This window comes from Microchirus variegatus, assembly GCF_963457635.1.
Source record: "Microchirus variegatus genome assembly, chromosome: 5".
NCBI lineage: Eukaryota > Metazoa > Chordata > Actinopteri > Pleuronectiformes > Soleidae > Microchirus > Microchirus variegatus.
This window is the reverse complement of record NC_139806.1, coordinates 20,116,279-20,132,815: the sequence shown is the minus strand read 5'-3', so window position 1 is coordinate 20,132,815 and position 16,537 is coordinate 20,116,279. Positions and strand designations below refer to the sequence as shown.

Genomic DNA, 16,537 nt, shown 5'->3' with positions numbered 1-16,537 from the left:
TGGGGGACTGTAGATCAGTTTAAAAGACTTAAAAATCCAGTAAACAGGAAGCGGCTCAACTAGCTTAGAACCTTGCCAGAGCAGGTACCAAAAGAATACCCAGTACCAGGTATGATCACTAATGGAAAAGCAAAAAAAAAACAAGTACAGTTGAGCCGAGCCAAGTTGTGCTAGAACTGTATAGTGGAAAAGCGCCTTTCTCCTGGTTTGGATCATTCTGTCATGTGATTGTATACCAAAAAAAATACACAAGATTAGGCTTTATGTGCATGCGGCATGTCTTCTCCTCCGATTTTTGGTGTTTTTTATGTAGCAGCGTTACAGCGCCTCTTACAGGCCTGGCATATGTATGCCACGCCTCTGGCATTTCATTATTAGTCTCATTTTATGCCAGGGTTTGCGGCAAAACATTTACAATAACTTAATACTCAGCAACATAACTGTTTTATTTTAATTTTGCTTCATGAAGAAATTAAAATATTTATCTGCGTCTAATTATTTGGTCACATACCTCCATTGACTCCATTATTGATGTGAAATAACCAAAAAATACTTCCCCATGGCAAAGCTCCTATAGGCCAACATCTTTGATGACAAAATATGGATATGTCTGTCAACAGGTAATCAGTGCAGAGAAGGAGGAGCTATGTTTAATAGTCATGGCAATGCTGCAGCAACAGCTGAAGCTGGATAATGATGTGGGGGTTGACAAACTGGAGCTGAATCAATGTCTGCTTTAATCAATATGGGCTTCTGAGACTCCCCCACATGCTGTCACTATAACAACACAATTCCTTTTGTTCAAATGCAAATAAAAACAATACAATTTGATGCCGCAGCCAAATATTTGCTAATGTTTTGGTTTTTTTTCAATTTCATTTATGAAATGGGTCCCCAAAAAGTTATTAATTGAATGATGTTGGGGGAGAAATCAACATTAAATAAATAAATATCTGACGGTGACATGACAGGGCTAAGATCCTGTGGGACTTTCAGATCTAGACAAACTGGTGAGGGCTAATCAACTGGAAATAGCGGCCGTCGATAAACAGCAGAAGAGGGCAGTGATGATAGATGTGGAGATCCCAAGTGACAGCAACATCAAGTAGAAGGAACACGAGAGGCTTGAGAAATAACAAATGGTGAAAGAGGAGCTAGAGAAGATGTGGGCCGAATAAAGGCAACTGTGGTCCCTGTGGTGATAGGAACACGAGGGGCTGTAAGACCCCACAACTGGGAGAGTGGTTCCAGGAACAACATCTGGGATCTGTGTCCAGAAGAGACTGTTCTTTCCTACCACACACAGTGATTTGATCCAAGCAAAGGCCTTTCTCCCCAAACTGGCCAGTTGAATTACCACAAAAGAATTATGCACGTTCACTACAGTTACAGCATTTCCCTATTAGCGTTAATTATTAGGAAATGGTTCTTTTTTTCTGAAACAGAGATTCCATGTTTCAGAGTGTGTTTTGTGTTGGATGCTGTGGAGCAAATTCACAAAAAGAAACAGGACAAACTAAATGTGTTTTGCACTACACATTTGAGACAATTGTGACAATTTGTCATGTTGTGTATTGATCCATTTCCTCCTCTTGTGTGTTGTTTGTTTATAGATTGGCTGCAAGGTGGTTGTGACCTTGTTCATGTACTTTCTGGCAACCAATTACTACTGGATCCTTGTTGAGGGTCTGTACCTCCACAGCCTCATTTTTATGACCTTCTTCTCAGACAGAAAGTATCTGTGGGGATTTACACTGATTGGCTGGGGTGAGTTTCATTTACATTCTGTGCTTGCATGCCCATATGAATAGTAGGCTGTACACCATGCACAATTAGATCTGATATATCAATTATTTATTTTTGATGGTGTAATTAGTAGCAAAAAAAAAAAAAGTAATCGAGAGAAGAGTCAACAACAATCAACAGAAACTGTTTAAACTCACATTTGCGTTAATATGGGCTTCACAGTTCCTGCATTGTACACACTGTGCGTATACGTTACACAAGCACAGCGCATACAATGTGGATGCTGTGCTACCCAGGTTCTACCTGCCTATAACAAATTATATTTTTACATATATATATATATATGTATATATATATATATATATTGTTTAGAGTATTTTTTTCTCATTGATGTTTTTTTTTTTTTTTTTTTTTAAACAATATTTTCCCACTTTTTTTCCAGGAGTACCGGCCATGTTTGTGACAGTGTGGGCGACTGTGAGAGCCACGTTTGCAGATACAGAGTGAGTAATACTTATAAATAATGCAGACATTATTCTTGTGAAACTTTAATGCAGAAATGTGTTGACAATATTACATTTCTTTAGCCATAGAGGGCGGGTACAAATAGGGTCATTAATAATCCTTTGTTAATGTTACACACACGGCTGCATTTCACACACGTCCAAGTTTGAAATGAAGAAATTTAAAAGATAATTAACTTCATTAACAAACGCACTTTCAGTTTCTATATCAAAGCTTATCTGGGACACAACTGTCTTCAAACTGTCTTCCCAAATGTCCAGTGATGATGGTGAAGAGTGAGGACTCTGAGCGTTTATAGCTAATCTGGTATCCAGCAGCTGTCCAGTGGAACTAAACCACATATTTCTCTTCTCAGTCAGCAGCAGAGCAGTAGACCATGTCAGCATTCACCCTAGGCTTCATTGGGCAGGAAAACAAACCAAGAATGATAATATCCACAACTCTGTCATTGCACATTTTATAGTAATTGGTAGTGTGGAGCAAGAAGCATTTGACTAAAAGCTATTGAATGTGTGCCATAATGCTCAAAATCTAACCAACATAAAGCACTATTTATGCCTTTTGCTTATTAACGGAACGTTTTCCCAGAACTGCAAAAGCTGTTAAACATGACGGCAGTTTTATTTGAAGGCCAGATCAGAATATAGGGTAATCAGGCAGCTCTTTAATGACTTTGAGACTTTAATGAGGTGGTTCTTTTAAATTAATATTTTGATGGTTTGTGGTTTGGGCTGTTTTTTGTGGGTTTTTTTTTTTTACATTATTGAATTGAACAGGATAGGAGAGGACATATTTACACATTACACATTTTGTTCATTTTATTATTTTTTTTTTTTTGCCAATAATAGATATCAAACTGCAGTTGTCGCTTTCTTTAAGTGGAGAGGCTAAACTGGTGTTGTGGAAGGATATTTATCTAGAGTCTGTAAGTAGTTCAGAAACAGGATACTTGTCTTAAATGCTCTGATAAATCTAGAATATAAGCGGTTCGGAGGGAGGTTCAATGGCAGCTATCAAAAGACAATAATGAACAGAGAAACTCAGAAGGAAAAGAAAGACAATGGATCATCCCATGAACCAGCTTGATCCTTCCTGATCCATGTTTTGTGGCTATTTGTGTGCTGCAGGTGTTGGGACTTAAGTGCGGGCAATTTGAAATGGATTTATCAAGTGCCTATCCTGGCAGCTGTGGTGGTGAGTATACACGGCATATGCTCTCACCCTTTTCCTGCAGTGTCGGAAATGACAGTGCTTCACCGCGCCTTTCACACAGGTGACAGCAAATCATTGTGTTTCCATTTTCTTTCCAGGTTAATTTTATGTTATTTCTGAACATCATCAGAGTCTTGGCAACAAAACTGCGAGAAACAAATGCGGGAAGGTGTGACACAAGACAACAGTACAGGTACCGAATGCTATATATTCTGTTTTCTATACCACTAATATTGACGATGGTCATGAGGGAAGCTCGTGTTCATTATGTCCATTCCATAATAGAATACAATTTTAAATGCTTTTTCAAATGTGTCATGTGCACAATGTTGTGATGCAATATTTCACTCAGATGTAAAACTGTTACCTTTCTGTTACAGGAAACTGTTGAAGTCTACATTGGTGCTGATGCCACTGTTTGGTGTCCACTACATCATTTTCAATGCCATGCCTTACACAGAAGTGTCTGGAGTTCCCTGGCTGATCCAGATGCATTATGAGATGCTTTTTAATTCCTTCCAGGTAAAGCTGCTGCGGTAGAATTGACAGAAATTAGTAAATTAATTAAGTAATTTAACACTGAGGGTCCCACATATATTTTTCTCTGGGTTCTCCGGCTTCCTCCCACAGTCCAAATTTGGGGATGAGGTGAATTGGACACTCTAAATTGACCATAGGCGTGAGAGTGAATGGTTGTTTGTCTCTATATGTGGCCCTGTGATGGACTGGTGAACTGTCCAGAGTGTACCCCGCCTATCGCCCTATGTCAGCAGAGATAGGCACAGCACCCCCGCGACCCTCCGGTGGAGGATAAAGCAGTAAATAATGGATGGATGGAACACTGAGGGTCCCACATACATATTAATGTGTCCTTTCGCGATAAGCAAACCCAATTGACCTCATCGGATTTTTGCATGGTTTCACGTGAAACACTTGACAGCATCTCACCAAAACATCCGGAGGGATCAACTATTTGATAATTGAATTGTTGACATTTTTGAGTTTGCGTATATCTTAATCAAGATGCCGTAGAAAGGTTGTGAGGGTGCCTGGTGATTTAAAATGCCTTTGTAAATCTCAGTTTTCCATCGATCCATCTTTTATCCTCCAGGGTCGTGTGGGACACAGAGACAAACAACCATCCTCACACTCGCACCTTTGTTCAATTTAGAGTGTCCAATCTGCTTGTTTTACAGATAAAATGCATGTTAAAGATAGATGAACTGGACACCCATGGATAACGTCAATAAAACCAGTCTTTTTGTTCTCTTTCAGGGTTTTTTAGTTGCAATTATATACTGTTTTTGCAATGGCGAGGTAAGAACTCCAAAGTCTTTGTTTGCTTTTTACAAGAAAAAAAAAACTGTTGAATAATATTAACATTGCGATGTGACTACATAACTCTTCTCTTCTCAGGTACAAGCTGAGATCAAAAAGTCCTGGAGCAGGAGGACCCTGGCGCTCGACTTCAAAAGAAAAGCCCGGAGTGGCAGTAACACTTACAGCTATGGACCTATGGTATCACACACCAGTGTTACCAACGTCACTGCCAGAGGACCGCTGGCTCTCCACCTCACAACGAGGCTGGGACCAGTACCTGTGAACGGACACAGGAACCTGCCCGGGTATGTGAAGAATGGCTCAGTGTCAGAAAACTCCATACCATCGTCAGCACAGGAGCTCCACATTCCCGAAGAGGAGCATTCTTCTCACGTGAGGCCCTGTGAGAACGAGAAACCCTCACCTGTGGTGGAGGAGGAGAGGGAAACAGTCATGTGAGATAGATACAATCGGATAAAAACTGGCTGAACAAATCATAACAGTCTCAGGATGGTCTGAACTCGTCAACAGTGCCAGTTTTATTTTCCTCCTGTGAATCAAGCAAAAACACGACGGACTGCTGAGGCTCAAAGCAGAGAGGGTGTGTCGGTATTCTGAGCCGTGACCCCTTTTTTCTCAAGGAAAAATGACCTTCAGTTTTGTGGCAAATACTCTCTGCGCTTTCAACCACCACCTGCCACAGTGAATGTGTTTAAGGCTGGAAACAGACTGCCATTTTTTATTTCTTTTTTTCGCTGTCATAACTGTTTGTTCCGTCTTTTTCTCTCTAAAGGCAAACGTCTTCACCTTTTGTGCATAAATCAAAGGTTGCAGTCGTCGATCCAGGAACAGCCTTAATCATCACCTGTGTGCGGTCAGTTGGATTTTGTGTGCGTTTAGTGGCGCATTTGTGAGGGTCAGTAGCATCAGTACGTTTTCAGATAAAGTTGTTGTATAGACGCAGCTATTTCATGGCATCTGTTCATGGTATGTCCTTTGTTTTTCATCTAATTACTGTATATCCACTTCAGTGTAAAAGGTAAGGTACTCAGGTAATTGAAGTCCTCTGTTGTTGCACACCTATTTGTATTCATTTATAACGGTGTTTTAGCCTGGTCAGCATTTGTATCGAGAAGAAGTCTTGTTTTCACAGAGTTGTACACTCTCTGCTGTACAAAGACCCAGTACTCATCTCCTCTCCAATTACAACACAAGCCGAAGAGTTTAAATGAATGTTTCATTTTAAAAATGTTCTTCAACAAAAATACTCACACACACAAACACACACAACGTGATGCTTAAGTAAGAATATGTCTTTGAAGACTGTCACTTTCTTTGGGTTCAGTGTGAGCTGGGGAAAGAAAAGAACATTTTGGAAATCTGACAGGAATATCAAAGAAACCAAAACAAAACAGCATGCAGGAAATGGTCAAATATTCAAGTGGAATGTTAATTAAATGAGGAATCCCAAATTCTCGTGGAATTCCAAGATGGACATTTGTGGCGGATATGAAGGAAAAGCCAGACATGAATAACACACAGTAACTTTTATAGATGGTCCAGTGTTTTGCTGCTTTTTGATGTGTGTATGTGTGTGTGTGTGTGTGTATATATATATGTGTGTATACTGTATATATACAAGTCACAATGTTTACATAAGTCAGAAATACATTCTAATTGTGAGCGAATAATGTGTAAGGATACGTAATTTGTCAGTGTATATATGTTTTTTTTATGTTTGTTTACAAAAAAAACAAAAAACCTTTGCAGTATTTGCTAATGTACATAGACCAAAACAAAACTGGTGAATATATGGACAGGTGACAGAGGGCATTTCTGTGAGCTTTTAACGCAGCATTCCACAAGATATTTGAAACTGTTATGTGTGACATTGATGATACCAAAGAGAAAAGGCAGGATACTGAAAAGCTGCCAGAGCAAAAGTTTACAGCAACCACACAGTCTTAAATTCACCTGCTCTCAAAAAGAAAACAAGATCGGACAGAAGCGTCAGTGGTAGTTCATATAGGAACATGTCAAAGTCAGCCTTAAAATTCTACCCTGAGTAAATAAAGTAAATAAAATAAAGTTTTGTTAAATACTAATTGTCAGCTCACTAGTGGACTCAGCACATTAATATTAAAACCTTCAATGGTATTTTTGTCTCAGTCATTATTTGATTTGACTAAAAGGTAAATGTATAAATACATTTGTGGTTGGGATCAGTTTTCACAAAATGTTGACCTCATTAAGATCTTCACTATAAGAATGAAGGTAATCGTTGCTGTTGTGCACAGCGTTGTATCATGTTGTTGGTGACCACTGTTGGCCAAGCGCTCTTGTTCCTCTTCTGACTGACTGAATTGTTGTCCAAATTCCCTAATTCCCACATCTACTCAGCCAATTGCCAGGTCCAATAATCCATGCACTCAGTGTTTAAAGGTTGCATAGTCTAATCTGCAGAGTTTGGAAAATACCAAAATCAGCATTTAGCTGACGTTGTTTATCCCTTTTTGCGAAATACAAAACCCCAAAATTGTGCTTTACAAAATGTGTTCACTTTAATTTATTCAGGGTCAATTGTACAAAAGAAATTGTTGTTTAATAACTAACGAAAAAATGTAATCACAAAAAAATAAGTTACCTAAAAGCTACAGCTGTTTCAAATGACACTATTAATTTTTTTTAAGTATTTATAAGGATTATATAATACTATTTTATCATATTATATTTCATATAAAAGCGATAATAGAGGAAATTATATTATAAAACAGTAAATAGTGGCAGCAACAGCTACTGTATTGATGAAATTTTGGGTTTTTTAGGACATTTATTGGCAATAAGGAAAGTAAATCATGCAGTGATATCAGACATTCAAATTTCACATAACTTGGACATTTCCATGCAGATCGGTCATGATAGTGATGGGGTTTGAGTGACTTGGTTAAACTATCACACACAGGTGGCTGAAGGTCATATGAGAGAAGACAAAGTGTGTCCTGTAGTGCAGGTTCTTCATCAGAAGGGTGGGTGGTTGCAGAGAATGAAGATACTTAATGAAAAGAACATTCTGAAAATTATATTTGAGCACTTTAATACCCCATAATCCAGTATTTTATTCGGATTGTATCATGTAAAATGTTTTGAAAATCAATTGTACAATAAGGCCAATAACCATAGAGCTAATGTTGTATTTTGTTGTTTTCAAATACTTCTTATGGAAGTTAAAAAAAAGAAAAAAAACGTTTATTTATCTTGTGCAGACACGTAGTTGCCATTTGTCTTCATGTCTTGGATACAGTATGTGGACACGTCTCACCCTCTCATCACTGATGTAGGCATGTTGTAGATATCAGTGTTAAAAAATTGGTAAGATTGTTCCTTGTCTCTAATGTTCATCAGTGAATTGTGAATATATGTCAATAAATCTTTGATTTTACTGTACTTGTACGAGCACTTTTCATGATTCTGACTTCAGACAAAGAAAAAAACAATGATTTTATTTGACTTTTTTTATTTGTTGTAAATATAATATCAGTACAAATTTCGTTTAAGAAAAAAGTGTCCAAAATACAGTGAAAAATATGAAATTATCTTTTTTGTGTGTTTGTCAGTGGAAAGCAGAGTTCACTTTTGAGCTTTCTTGGCTCCGCCTTTAGCTCCGCCTTTAGCTCCACCTTTAGCTCCACCTTTAGCTCCACCTTTGTCTCCTTTCTCTCCAGATTTCTTCCCTTTACTTTCCCCGTCTTCATTCTTGGGTTCTCCCTTTTCACCTTTCTCACCCTTCTTCTTTGTCGATGGGCCATTTTCATCTCCTTTCCCTTCTTTGGCACCCTTGCCCTCTTTCTTGCCCTCCTTGGTCTTCTTCTCTCCTTTATCACCATCCACTTTCCCAGAAACTGTTGTCACCTCTGCTTTTTCTTCTACTTTTGCAGCTACAGGGGAAAAAAGAAACAACAAAAACCCATCAGGCCTCATACACTAATTGGAAGGAAGAACTTAATACAGTACAATATGCTAAGTAGGTTACGTGTAATGAAGGCACATCTGTTTCTAATAAGCATGGTCTACTTATTCTTTTAATGGGATTGCTTGAAGTGCGTTCTGGGCGAGAAAGGGAGAAAAGACGTTCACAGACGGAGATCATTTCTCATTGTTACTCAAAGGGTCATCATGAGGATAAACTTGAAGGAGATGGACATCTTTTCTTAAAATACTGGACTCACGTCTACCATTTACATAAAAACTTAGAGATCACAGTGGATCTACAGAGGCACAAAACAGGTATCTGAAACTCAAAAATATAAAATATCCAAAAAATATAGTACTTTACATTAGATTTTTATCATAACGTGAAATTTTCACAAATTCATCCTGCGGGCAGGATTGGACCCTCTAGTGGACCAGTTCTGGCCCACGGGCTGTATGTTTGACGTCTCTACTCTACACTGTCCACTCATTCCGGGCCAAGTTTGTGCTTGCTGGGAAACTAATGTGTGTTTATGTTTGTGGGTGACTGACTGTTTTGCAGGGAACAGTCACTTTTGCCCCACCCGTTGCCCGCTGTCAAACTCGAGTCCCAACAGAACTCGGCTCAGCTCAGCTGAACTGTGAGATGAACGAATCCTTTCAGCAAGTGATTCAGTTCAGTTTGTTCTTTTGAACAAATCATTTGTGTTGGACACAACTCAACCCTGGTCCTTGGGACCCATTTCTGCTCCCAACACACCTGATTCAAATGGTCAGCTCATCATCAAGCTCTGCAGAAGTCTGATAATGATTCATTTATTTGAATCAGGTGTGCTGGAGCAGGGAAACATTGAAAACATGCAGGGCAGTGAGTCCCCAGGACCAGAGGACCAAAAATAGGTCATGCATTTTCAGATGAAAACTCCTAAAAACCAAAAGTAACATGGAAACCTTTAAGCCCATTGGAGTTTGGCTTTAGGGACTAACCAAAAGAGGGAATTATGCAACAGCTGCAGGCAATAGTTCACTTATTTTACGTGATGGTGATCTACACAACCAGGTGAGATTTTATACTTGAGCAGCTGATGTGTAAAAACTGAAAATTGCTCAAAGGAGAAGACTCCAGGGGTCAAAGAGAACTTTTGACCCCTGGAGTTTTCAGAGACTCAGGATACAAAGACAGTGACAAACATACACCAAATGTCAAAAGTTGCCAGTGGCGGTCAGAGTAAACCTGAAAAGATTTTGTTTTTTGCGTGTGCTGACTGAATCCAGTCGACTGAAACTGATCAACCAACCATCATAATGCTGTGAATTGTTGTCTTGACTGGACCTGTGAACTCTCTTTTGCTCAAATATCATCTCTTTTTTCTTCCTCTTCCTGTTTATCTGGTGTCGACAAAATGGTGGAGATTTATGAATCGGTGCAGTGGGTTATAACCAAGGTTAGCAGATTGTGAAACATGAACCTTGACCCTTAAAGGCCTTGATCCTCACACATTAATAAATGTAAAATGTTCAGCACAGACACAGCTGGTACAATTTTGGACAAAACATGGTGGTTTAAAAAAAAAAAAAAAAAAAAAAAAAAACTAGTTCAGTTTGATTGAGGCAAGGTACCTGCCAGAGCTCGTCTTACTAATATCACAGTTCTATTCAAAAATTATGTGTAATTTTGTCCCAGGAGACAGAGACGGACTTGGAAACAATCCAAATCTCTTTCTTTATGTCACTGATCAGATTGTGTGATCGAACCTCAAACAACCTCCTCCTCAGTTCTTATTCAGAGCTGAGTGAAAAGTGCTTCTTTTTTTTAGTTCTAACAGAAACTGTAACCATCTGGAGTCAATGAGATCACCTTCATTTTTAGACTAACAGAAATGATACACTTTATTATCCTCGGCGAATCAGGTCTGATGAGAGTTATTGTATTGAGTGAGTGCTTAAAGGTTAGGTTGTTTCCTTCTCTTAAAATGGTTTTGCAGGAAATATGACTGTAAAACTGGAAACGAATCATTTTTCTCATACTTTGCCCCAGACAGTTGTAACAGTTTGTGTAACACAAACTGTTACAACTGTCTGGTGGCAGAGAGAAAATTCTGTCAAAAAACTACCGCGTTTCCTGCGTTTTACATCATACACATACAATGTTTTTTCTTTTCTAATTTCAGAAGACTTGGCATAAAATTGCTTTGAGTAATTTGTCTTCATGAGCACATCAACAAGAAAGACAAGAAAAGGCATTTCTGATGCTCATTTGTCACGGCTAAGTCGCTGCTGTGGTGTACGATCCATACGTTTACAGCTTATTTTAGATAATGATTAAAGACTTGCATTTGGTTTGATATTAAGACTTTTACTTTACTCATTGCATGTGGTCTTTTGGATTATCCAGTTGTTATTGCATAAGTAATCTCATTGTTCCCCAATATTAACGAGCTTAAAGTTATGTTGCTCTCCTTTTTGTTAACCTAGAAGCCAATTACAGTGTATGGTTTTACGCAAGATCAACCCTCTGTGGTGAATCTTGAGATTGAAGAGAGACTGATGCTACTGCCGCACTAGATTTATCATGTGATTAACTTACCCCCACAGTCTGATGCAGATATTACTTGATGCAATTCCCATACATAGAGAACTTATTGACTGCTCGATGATTTTTCCCCATGATACATTTTGTAATAACCTGTATGTGTGCTCACAAAGAGCAACAAGACAGGACAGATGTCAGTGCCTATTCACTCCTAACTAACTTGAAAAAGCCATTGCTAAGCACTTGAGATGAAAAAAAAGAGGAGGGTATGTAATTACCTTGTTCTTACTCCCACCATCACTTTTAATTAACAGCAGCAATAGATGGTTTGAACGATTTACTTTAATCAAAGCACATCTTGGGAAAGAAGACACAGCAGGAAGGATGAAAAGACAAGCATAGAGCGTAAACATGCTGCATGCATTACCATTTCTTCTGAATTCTCACATAATTTCCAATTCATTGGCCTTTTCACGTTTCCGTGCAAATATGCAAAATATGTGCATTTATATTAAAAACTTGAAAATACAAATGTATAAACTACAAAAGTCCAGCTGCTCTGAAAGGAACTAACCTAAAAGCAGTATAATTTCCTGCTGCACACAGTTACTGCGACTTCCTGCACTAGCAAGCAAAATGTGTGCTCTTTTTTTCCTGTACCTACATTTCAAACATTAGGCATTGGGTGAGCCAGGGGATTGGGACAGAAAATAAGATTGGACGAAAGGGGAGTGAAATTATGTTGTCTCTGGTAAACTAAGGGAGCTGGGCTGCTCCTCGCTGCCCCTAACTACTGAGACCTCGCTGTTGTCAGAACTTTGAGGTTGGACCTGCTCAGACACTGTCTGTACTGCAGAAGCATCAGGTGTAGCTGGAAGAGAAGAGAAGAGAAGAGAAGAGAAGAGAAGAGAAGAGAAGAGAAGAGAAGAGAAGAGAAGAGAAGAGAAGAGAAGAGAAGAGAAGAGAAGAGAAGAGGAGATTTAGTATAACAGAGCATAAAACAGAAGTGAGAGTGAAGATTTGATATGAGGTTAAATAGAAAGACAGGCGTTTCCTTAGGCTTAATAATAAAGAGAGCGACAGTCAAGAGTCATACAAGAGTGATATAAAAGTGTTGAGGTGGGTGTGATTGTCAGTCAGCTGCAGGTGTGAAGATGGCTCATGAAAGCAGTCACAGGTGAGTTAACTGACACAGCAGGTGGTGCTGCTTACTAATCATGCTCACTCCCTTTAAAGGCAGTTCATTCGTGGACTTGGCGAGAGATGTTTGGGTGTTGCATACATGTCAGAGTGGGGTTGTGTGTGGGAGAAACAGCACTGTTTAAAAGTGTATTATGTAATACATCTAAAGCAACTGGCCATAAAATCCTCCTAATATGTCACAGAGACTCAGGAATAATGTTCATATAACAAACTGAACTCACCAACAACAACAGTACAGCCAAAATATTTGCATTTAAAAAAATCTTTTGCAGACTGCAAATCATGTTTATGTTTTGAAATCATCTTTTGGCATGTGGCGCCACATAGGCTACCACCGTCTACCAATGCTTGCAGTCAGTAGAGTCTCTGCTGCCGAGCAAGCACGGGTTGCCAGTTACATCAGAAAACGAAACCTAAAAGTCCTCGGTATTTTGAATTTGAATGTAGTAACTGTTTTTGGCCACATTCTTACATATGGCACCTTTAAGTTTGATGCATATGTGTGTGGTCTGTGATGGAAGAGCAACCAGCCCATTTTCTAATCTACACCTGAACTTGCTCTGTGGAGCTCAAAGAAACACAACAAAAACAAGACACAGCAGCAGAGTGATACCAGAAAAGCACCATCGTTCATATTCAAGCTCGCGCGTGTTATTATTACAAATTTAAAGTTTGTAAAGATGTTTCAGGGTAACTTACATCCTGGGATCTCGGTCAGCTCATTGAGAGGTGGCACTGTCTCTAATGTGTTGGCATATTTCTTGGCAGCCTGCCTCTGTGCGTGCCGTGCCTCAATCTCCTTTTTGGTTCTTGGGATTCGGCATTTGAATATACAACACAGAGTAATAACTGGAGGAGAGGAGGGGACATAAAACAAAACACACAAGACATAATGAGATCACTAACAACATCTTAGCCACATTTAGGATTTACTGTAAGTGATTTAAAGGGTGAGGACACAGATTACACATGTCTTTTTTGCCTTGAATCCATTCTACTGTTCTGATATAGGCTAACACTTAACACACCATTAAGAATAGTGTCTGTAGACACATTTAACTTATTCATTCAGATTTCACCGCATCATAGTTGTGGCTCTAAGTTAATAGATCTTAATGACTTTGTTGTCTTTTCCTCAACCATCTGATTCATGTGATTCATGTTTATGCTGTTAAATTAAATGTTTTAACAACTAGTGGATTGACTATGGTGATATTGTGGTCCCACGCAATCAATTGATTTGACTGGACTTTTTTTTTTTTATCTGGAACCAATCTGGAAAATAAAAACAATTAGCTAGACCTCGTCAGAGAAGCACAGCACAGACCTCCAGTCTTTAAAGCTATACTGACCTTTCTTGCATGTCTCACAGCACTTAGTAAAAATTTGAATATGAACACCTCCGCCTCCCTCAGAGTCCCACCCTCCAGGGCGGAACAGCAGTGGCTATCTGCATGAGCGATTCATTAGCAGCCTGGACACACATGTGCCTCAGGTGTGATGTTATGTAGATGAGGACAGTATTTTCAATTGAGTATTTCTGACTGACTTGATTAGATTCAGTGAGATGTTCCCTTTTCTTATTGATATTATCTGGATGACTCACTGCTAAAATTGTGGAAGTGATCCCTGTCATCATTTCTCCTAAATGGATTGCTGGGGTTGAATTTCTCACTACGACCATTTTAAAAAATGAAAGAAAAGAAAGAACTTTCATACTAACCAACTGCCAAAGCAAACATGGCAAAGATGCCGATGACCTGCCATAACCGCAGCCCCCAGAAAACGACGGTCTCTGAGGTCACAGGGTCTGGCTTCTTCGGGGGATCTGTAGGTAAAAGCTGTTAAAAAAGAGAAACATGTTGTGTTTGATAGTATCTGGACACCACAGATATATTTCAATGTACATGTTTTACACCTGAGAGCAAAATTGAAGAAGGTAAACAGGATCTCAGCTTCACATACTCAGATTACTGTGTGATAGTGCCCTTTAGGCAACATACTAACTAACATATTGCACATCATACCCAGACTCAACTCAGATAAAAGTTCTCAAAAGGCCAGAAATTCCTTAATCAAAGTCATTGGCCATTTCAAACTCTGTAGGGGGGATCTCATGGTGTTATAACTTAATATACTCACCCGTAGGATTGAACACATTTTTAGAATCAAATGTTTTTCTATTCATTTCGATTCATTTACAAGCTTACAGACCAATATTTTACCACAAAGCTGTCTCTGAAACCTTTGAAAGGAATAGAAAGAAAAAGAAGACTCTTTGACCTCAGTGTCTTTGTGCCCCTGTGCAAAGATGACCAACATGAGACTGTCAGTCGATAGTGTCAAAACAGACAAAAAAAACTCTGCTCTCCGGGGTGGAGAAGTGAAGGTTTCTCCCTAAATCAATAACGTGATTGAATGATACTGAGTGGTTTTGGAAACGTTATACTTTAAGTCCACAGAGCAGAAAGCAATGGATTAGAAAATGGACTTTAATTGTTTCTGTTAGAGGCATCTGAAAGTTATTCTGAAAATAACACATCCAAAATAGCAGATGACAGATTAATTTTGAGCCAAGTATCATGTATATATGTATTAGAACATTCATTCTTGTTTATTTTTCATCAAAATAAATCAAATTTGTTGTCGTTTTCTGGATACATTTCGGTGAGGCAACATGCCAACTGTCTTCAAAGCTTCCACTGTTTGTTTCTCAGGCATCGAGGACACAACGGGAACTGTGGGTCTAACTAAACAAAGAAGCTCAGAAGAAAGTTGCAGGAATGAATTAACACTGCATTTGTGCAGCTCCTGCAGAAGGATTAGCCTTGAAGAGGATATTAAACATGGCTCTTCAGGGCATTCTATGAGTCTGGATTAGTCGTGATAAGCATCAGGTTTTATTCTGGTGCAACAAACAACACAACGAGAATCACAACGACCTTGAGTTACCTCATATTTATTATATATAACATTAATTAAACATATTTGGTTGGCTACAGATCTACCATTAGAAAGCACAGTACAGATGTGTGTTTTCTACATTCTTGCCAACTGGGATGATTATTAAGATTACATCAATTCTATGGAGGCCATACATTTTTATTAATTGTTATTTTTACTTTATTTTTAATTGACTTAGGGTTTAAGGGTTTATACATGTATTTACGGCTCACATCAACCTTTACTTTATATTTTTGCTGCCTCCAGCAGCCACTAGAAGGCTGTTTACAGAGGCACCTTGTACTTTCTCTGACCTTCTATAGCCTGGTGCCCAGAAGTGTTAACTGCACAGAAAAAGTCTTATATGCATAAATTACATCTATTATGCTTTTGCCTTCTTTACACTAGAACTTAGTTTCTCAACAACCAAACTTTCCCCCAGTTTTTTAACCATATAAATGTAAAAAATGTTCCCACAATGTAGCTTTTTGCAATTTCCCTTGTTTGTAATGTCAACAACTGAGAATTTAAAATCTTCTTCTCACTGCTAATAATATGTTGCATTTTCAGTCAAACGTAAGTAAAGTGCATTCGTTTCAGATTCAGCTTAATTATTTTGCTTTTGAAGAACACAAAGGAAATGACTTGCAATGTAACCCTTTTATCACACAAATGCACACACACACAACTCTGTGTTGTGATTAATGTTATTCAACATCCTGTTTGCGCCTGTTCAAACATGTGTGCCATTGCCGCCCATGTAAGACCTGCAATGTAACATGTTTTAACGTATAGTCAGTCACACATTACCCAGATCGTCAGTAAAAGCATCAACTCTGGCCACCAAACAATGAACATGAATCACATGAAGCTACATTTTAAATGGCGAAGCACCTGTCACAGATAAACACTCGGGATGTTCCATCTTGAACAGAACCTGTGGAGGACACACACGCCGATGCATCTGTCTCTTACCTCAGGATCCGGGATCTGGGAGAACACGGAGGACAAGCACTGGGACAGAAGCACTGCTCCCCAGCCCCGCAGTAGGAGCTGAGGTGGACATACAGGCTGTTCCCCAACCAT

General features: G+C 38.9%; 2 protein-coding genes across 2 annotated transcripts in view; one reads left to right on the top strand and one right to left on the bottom strand.

Annotated features, from left to right (window-relative positions):
• Window positions 1-5,262, top strand: part of pth1r (parathyroid hormone 1 receptor) — a gene marked incomplete at its 3' end in the record, with an annotated part of 48,170 nt that extends 42,908 nt beyond the window's left edge. Inside the window, exons 7-13 of the mRNA XM_083890218.1 lie at window positions 1,614-1,767; window positions 2,189-2,249; window positions 3,399-3,465; window positions 3,582-3,676; window positions 3,864-4,005; window positions 4,759-4,800; window positions 4,900-5,262. Coding sequence (XP_083746344.1) covers window positions 1,614-1,767; window positions 2,189-2,249; window positions 3,399-3,465; window positions 3,582-3,676; window positions 3,864-4,005; window positions 4,759-4,800; window positions 4,900-5,262 — 924 coding nt within the window. The remainder of the gene's footprint in view (window positions 1-1,613; window positions 1,768-2,188; window positions 2,250-3,398; window positions 3,466-3,581; window positions 3,677-3,863; window positions 4,006-4,758; window positions 4,801-4,899) is intronic.
• Window positions 5,263-8,430: 3,168 nt separating this feature from the next.
• On the bottom strand, window positions 8,431-16,537 carry tmie (transmembrane inner ear; the record flags this gene model as incomplete). The annotated part of the gene is made up of 4 exons (XM_083890418.1): window positions 8,431-8,738; window positions 13,208-13,357; window positions 14,232-14,349; window positions 16,427-16,537. 4 exons carry the CDS (start codon window positions 16,535-16,537, stop codon window positions 8,431-8,433), a joined length of 687 nt encoding a protein of 228 aa, XP_083746544.1.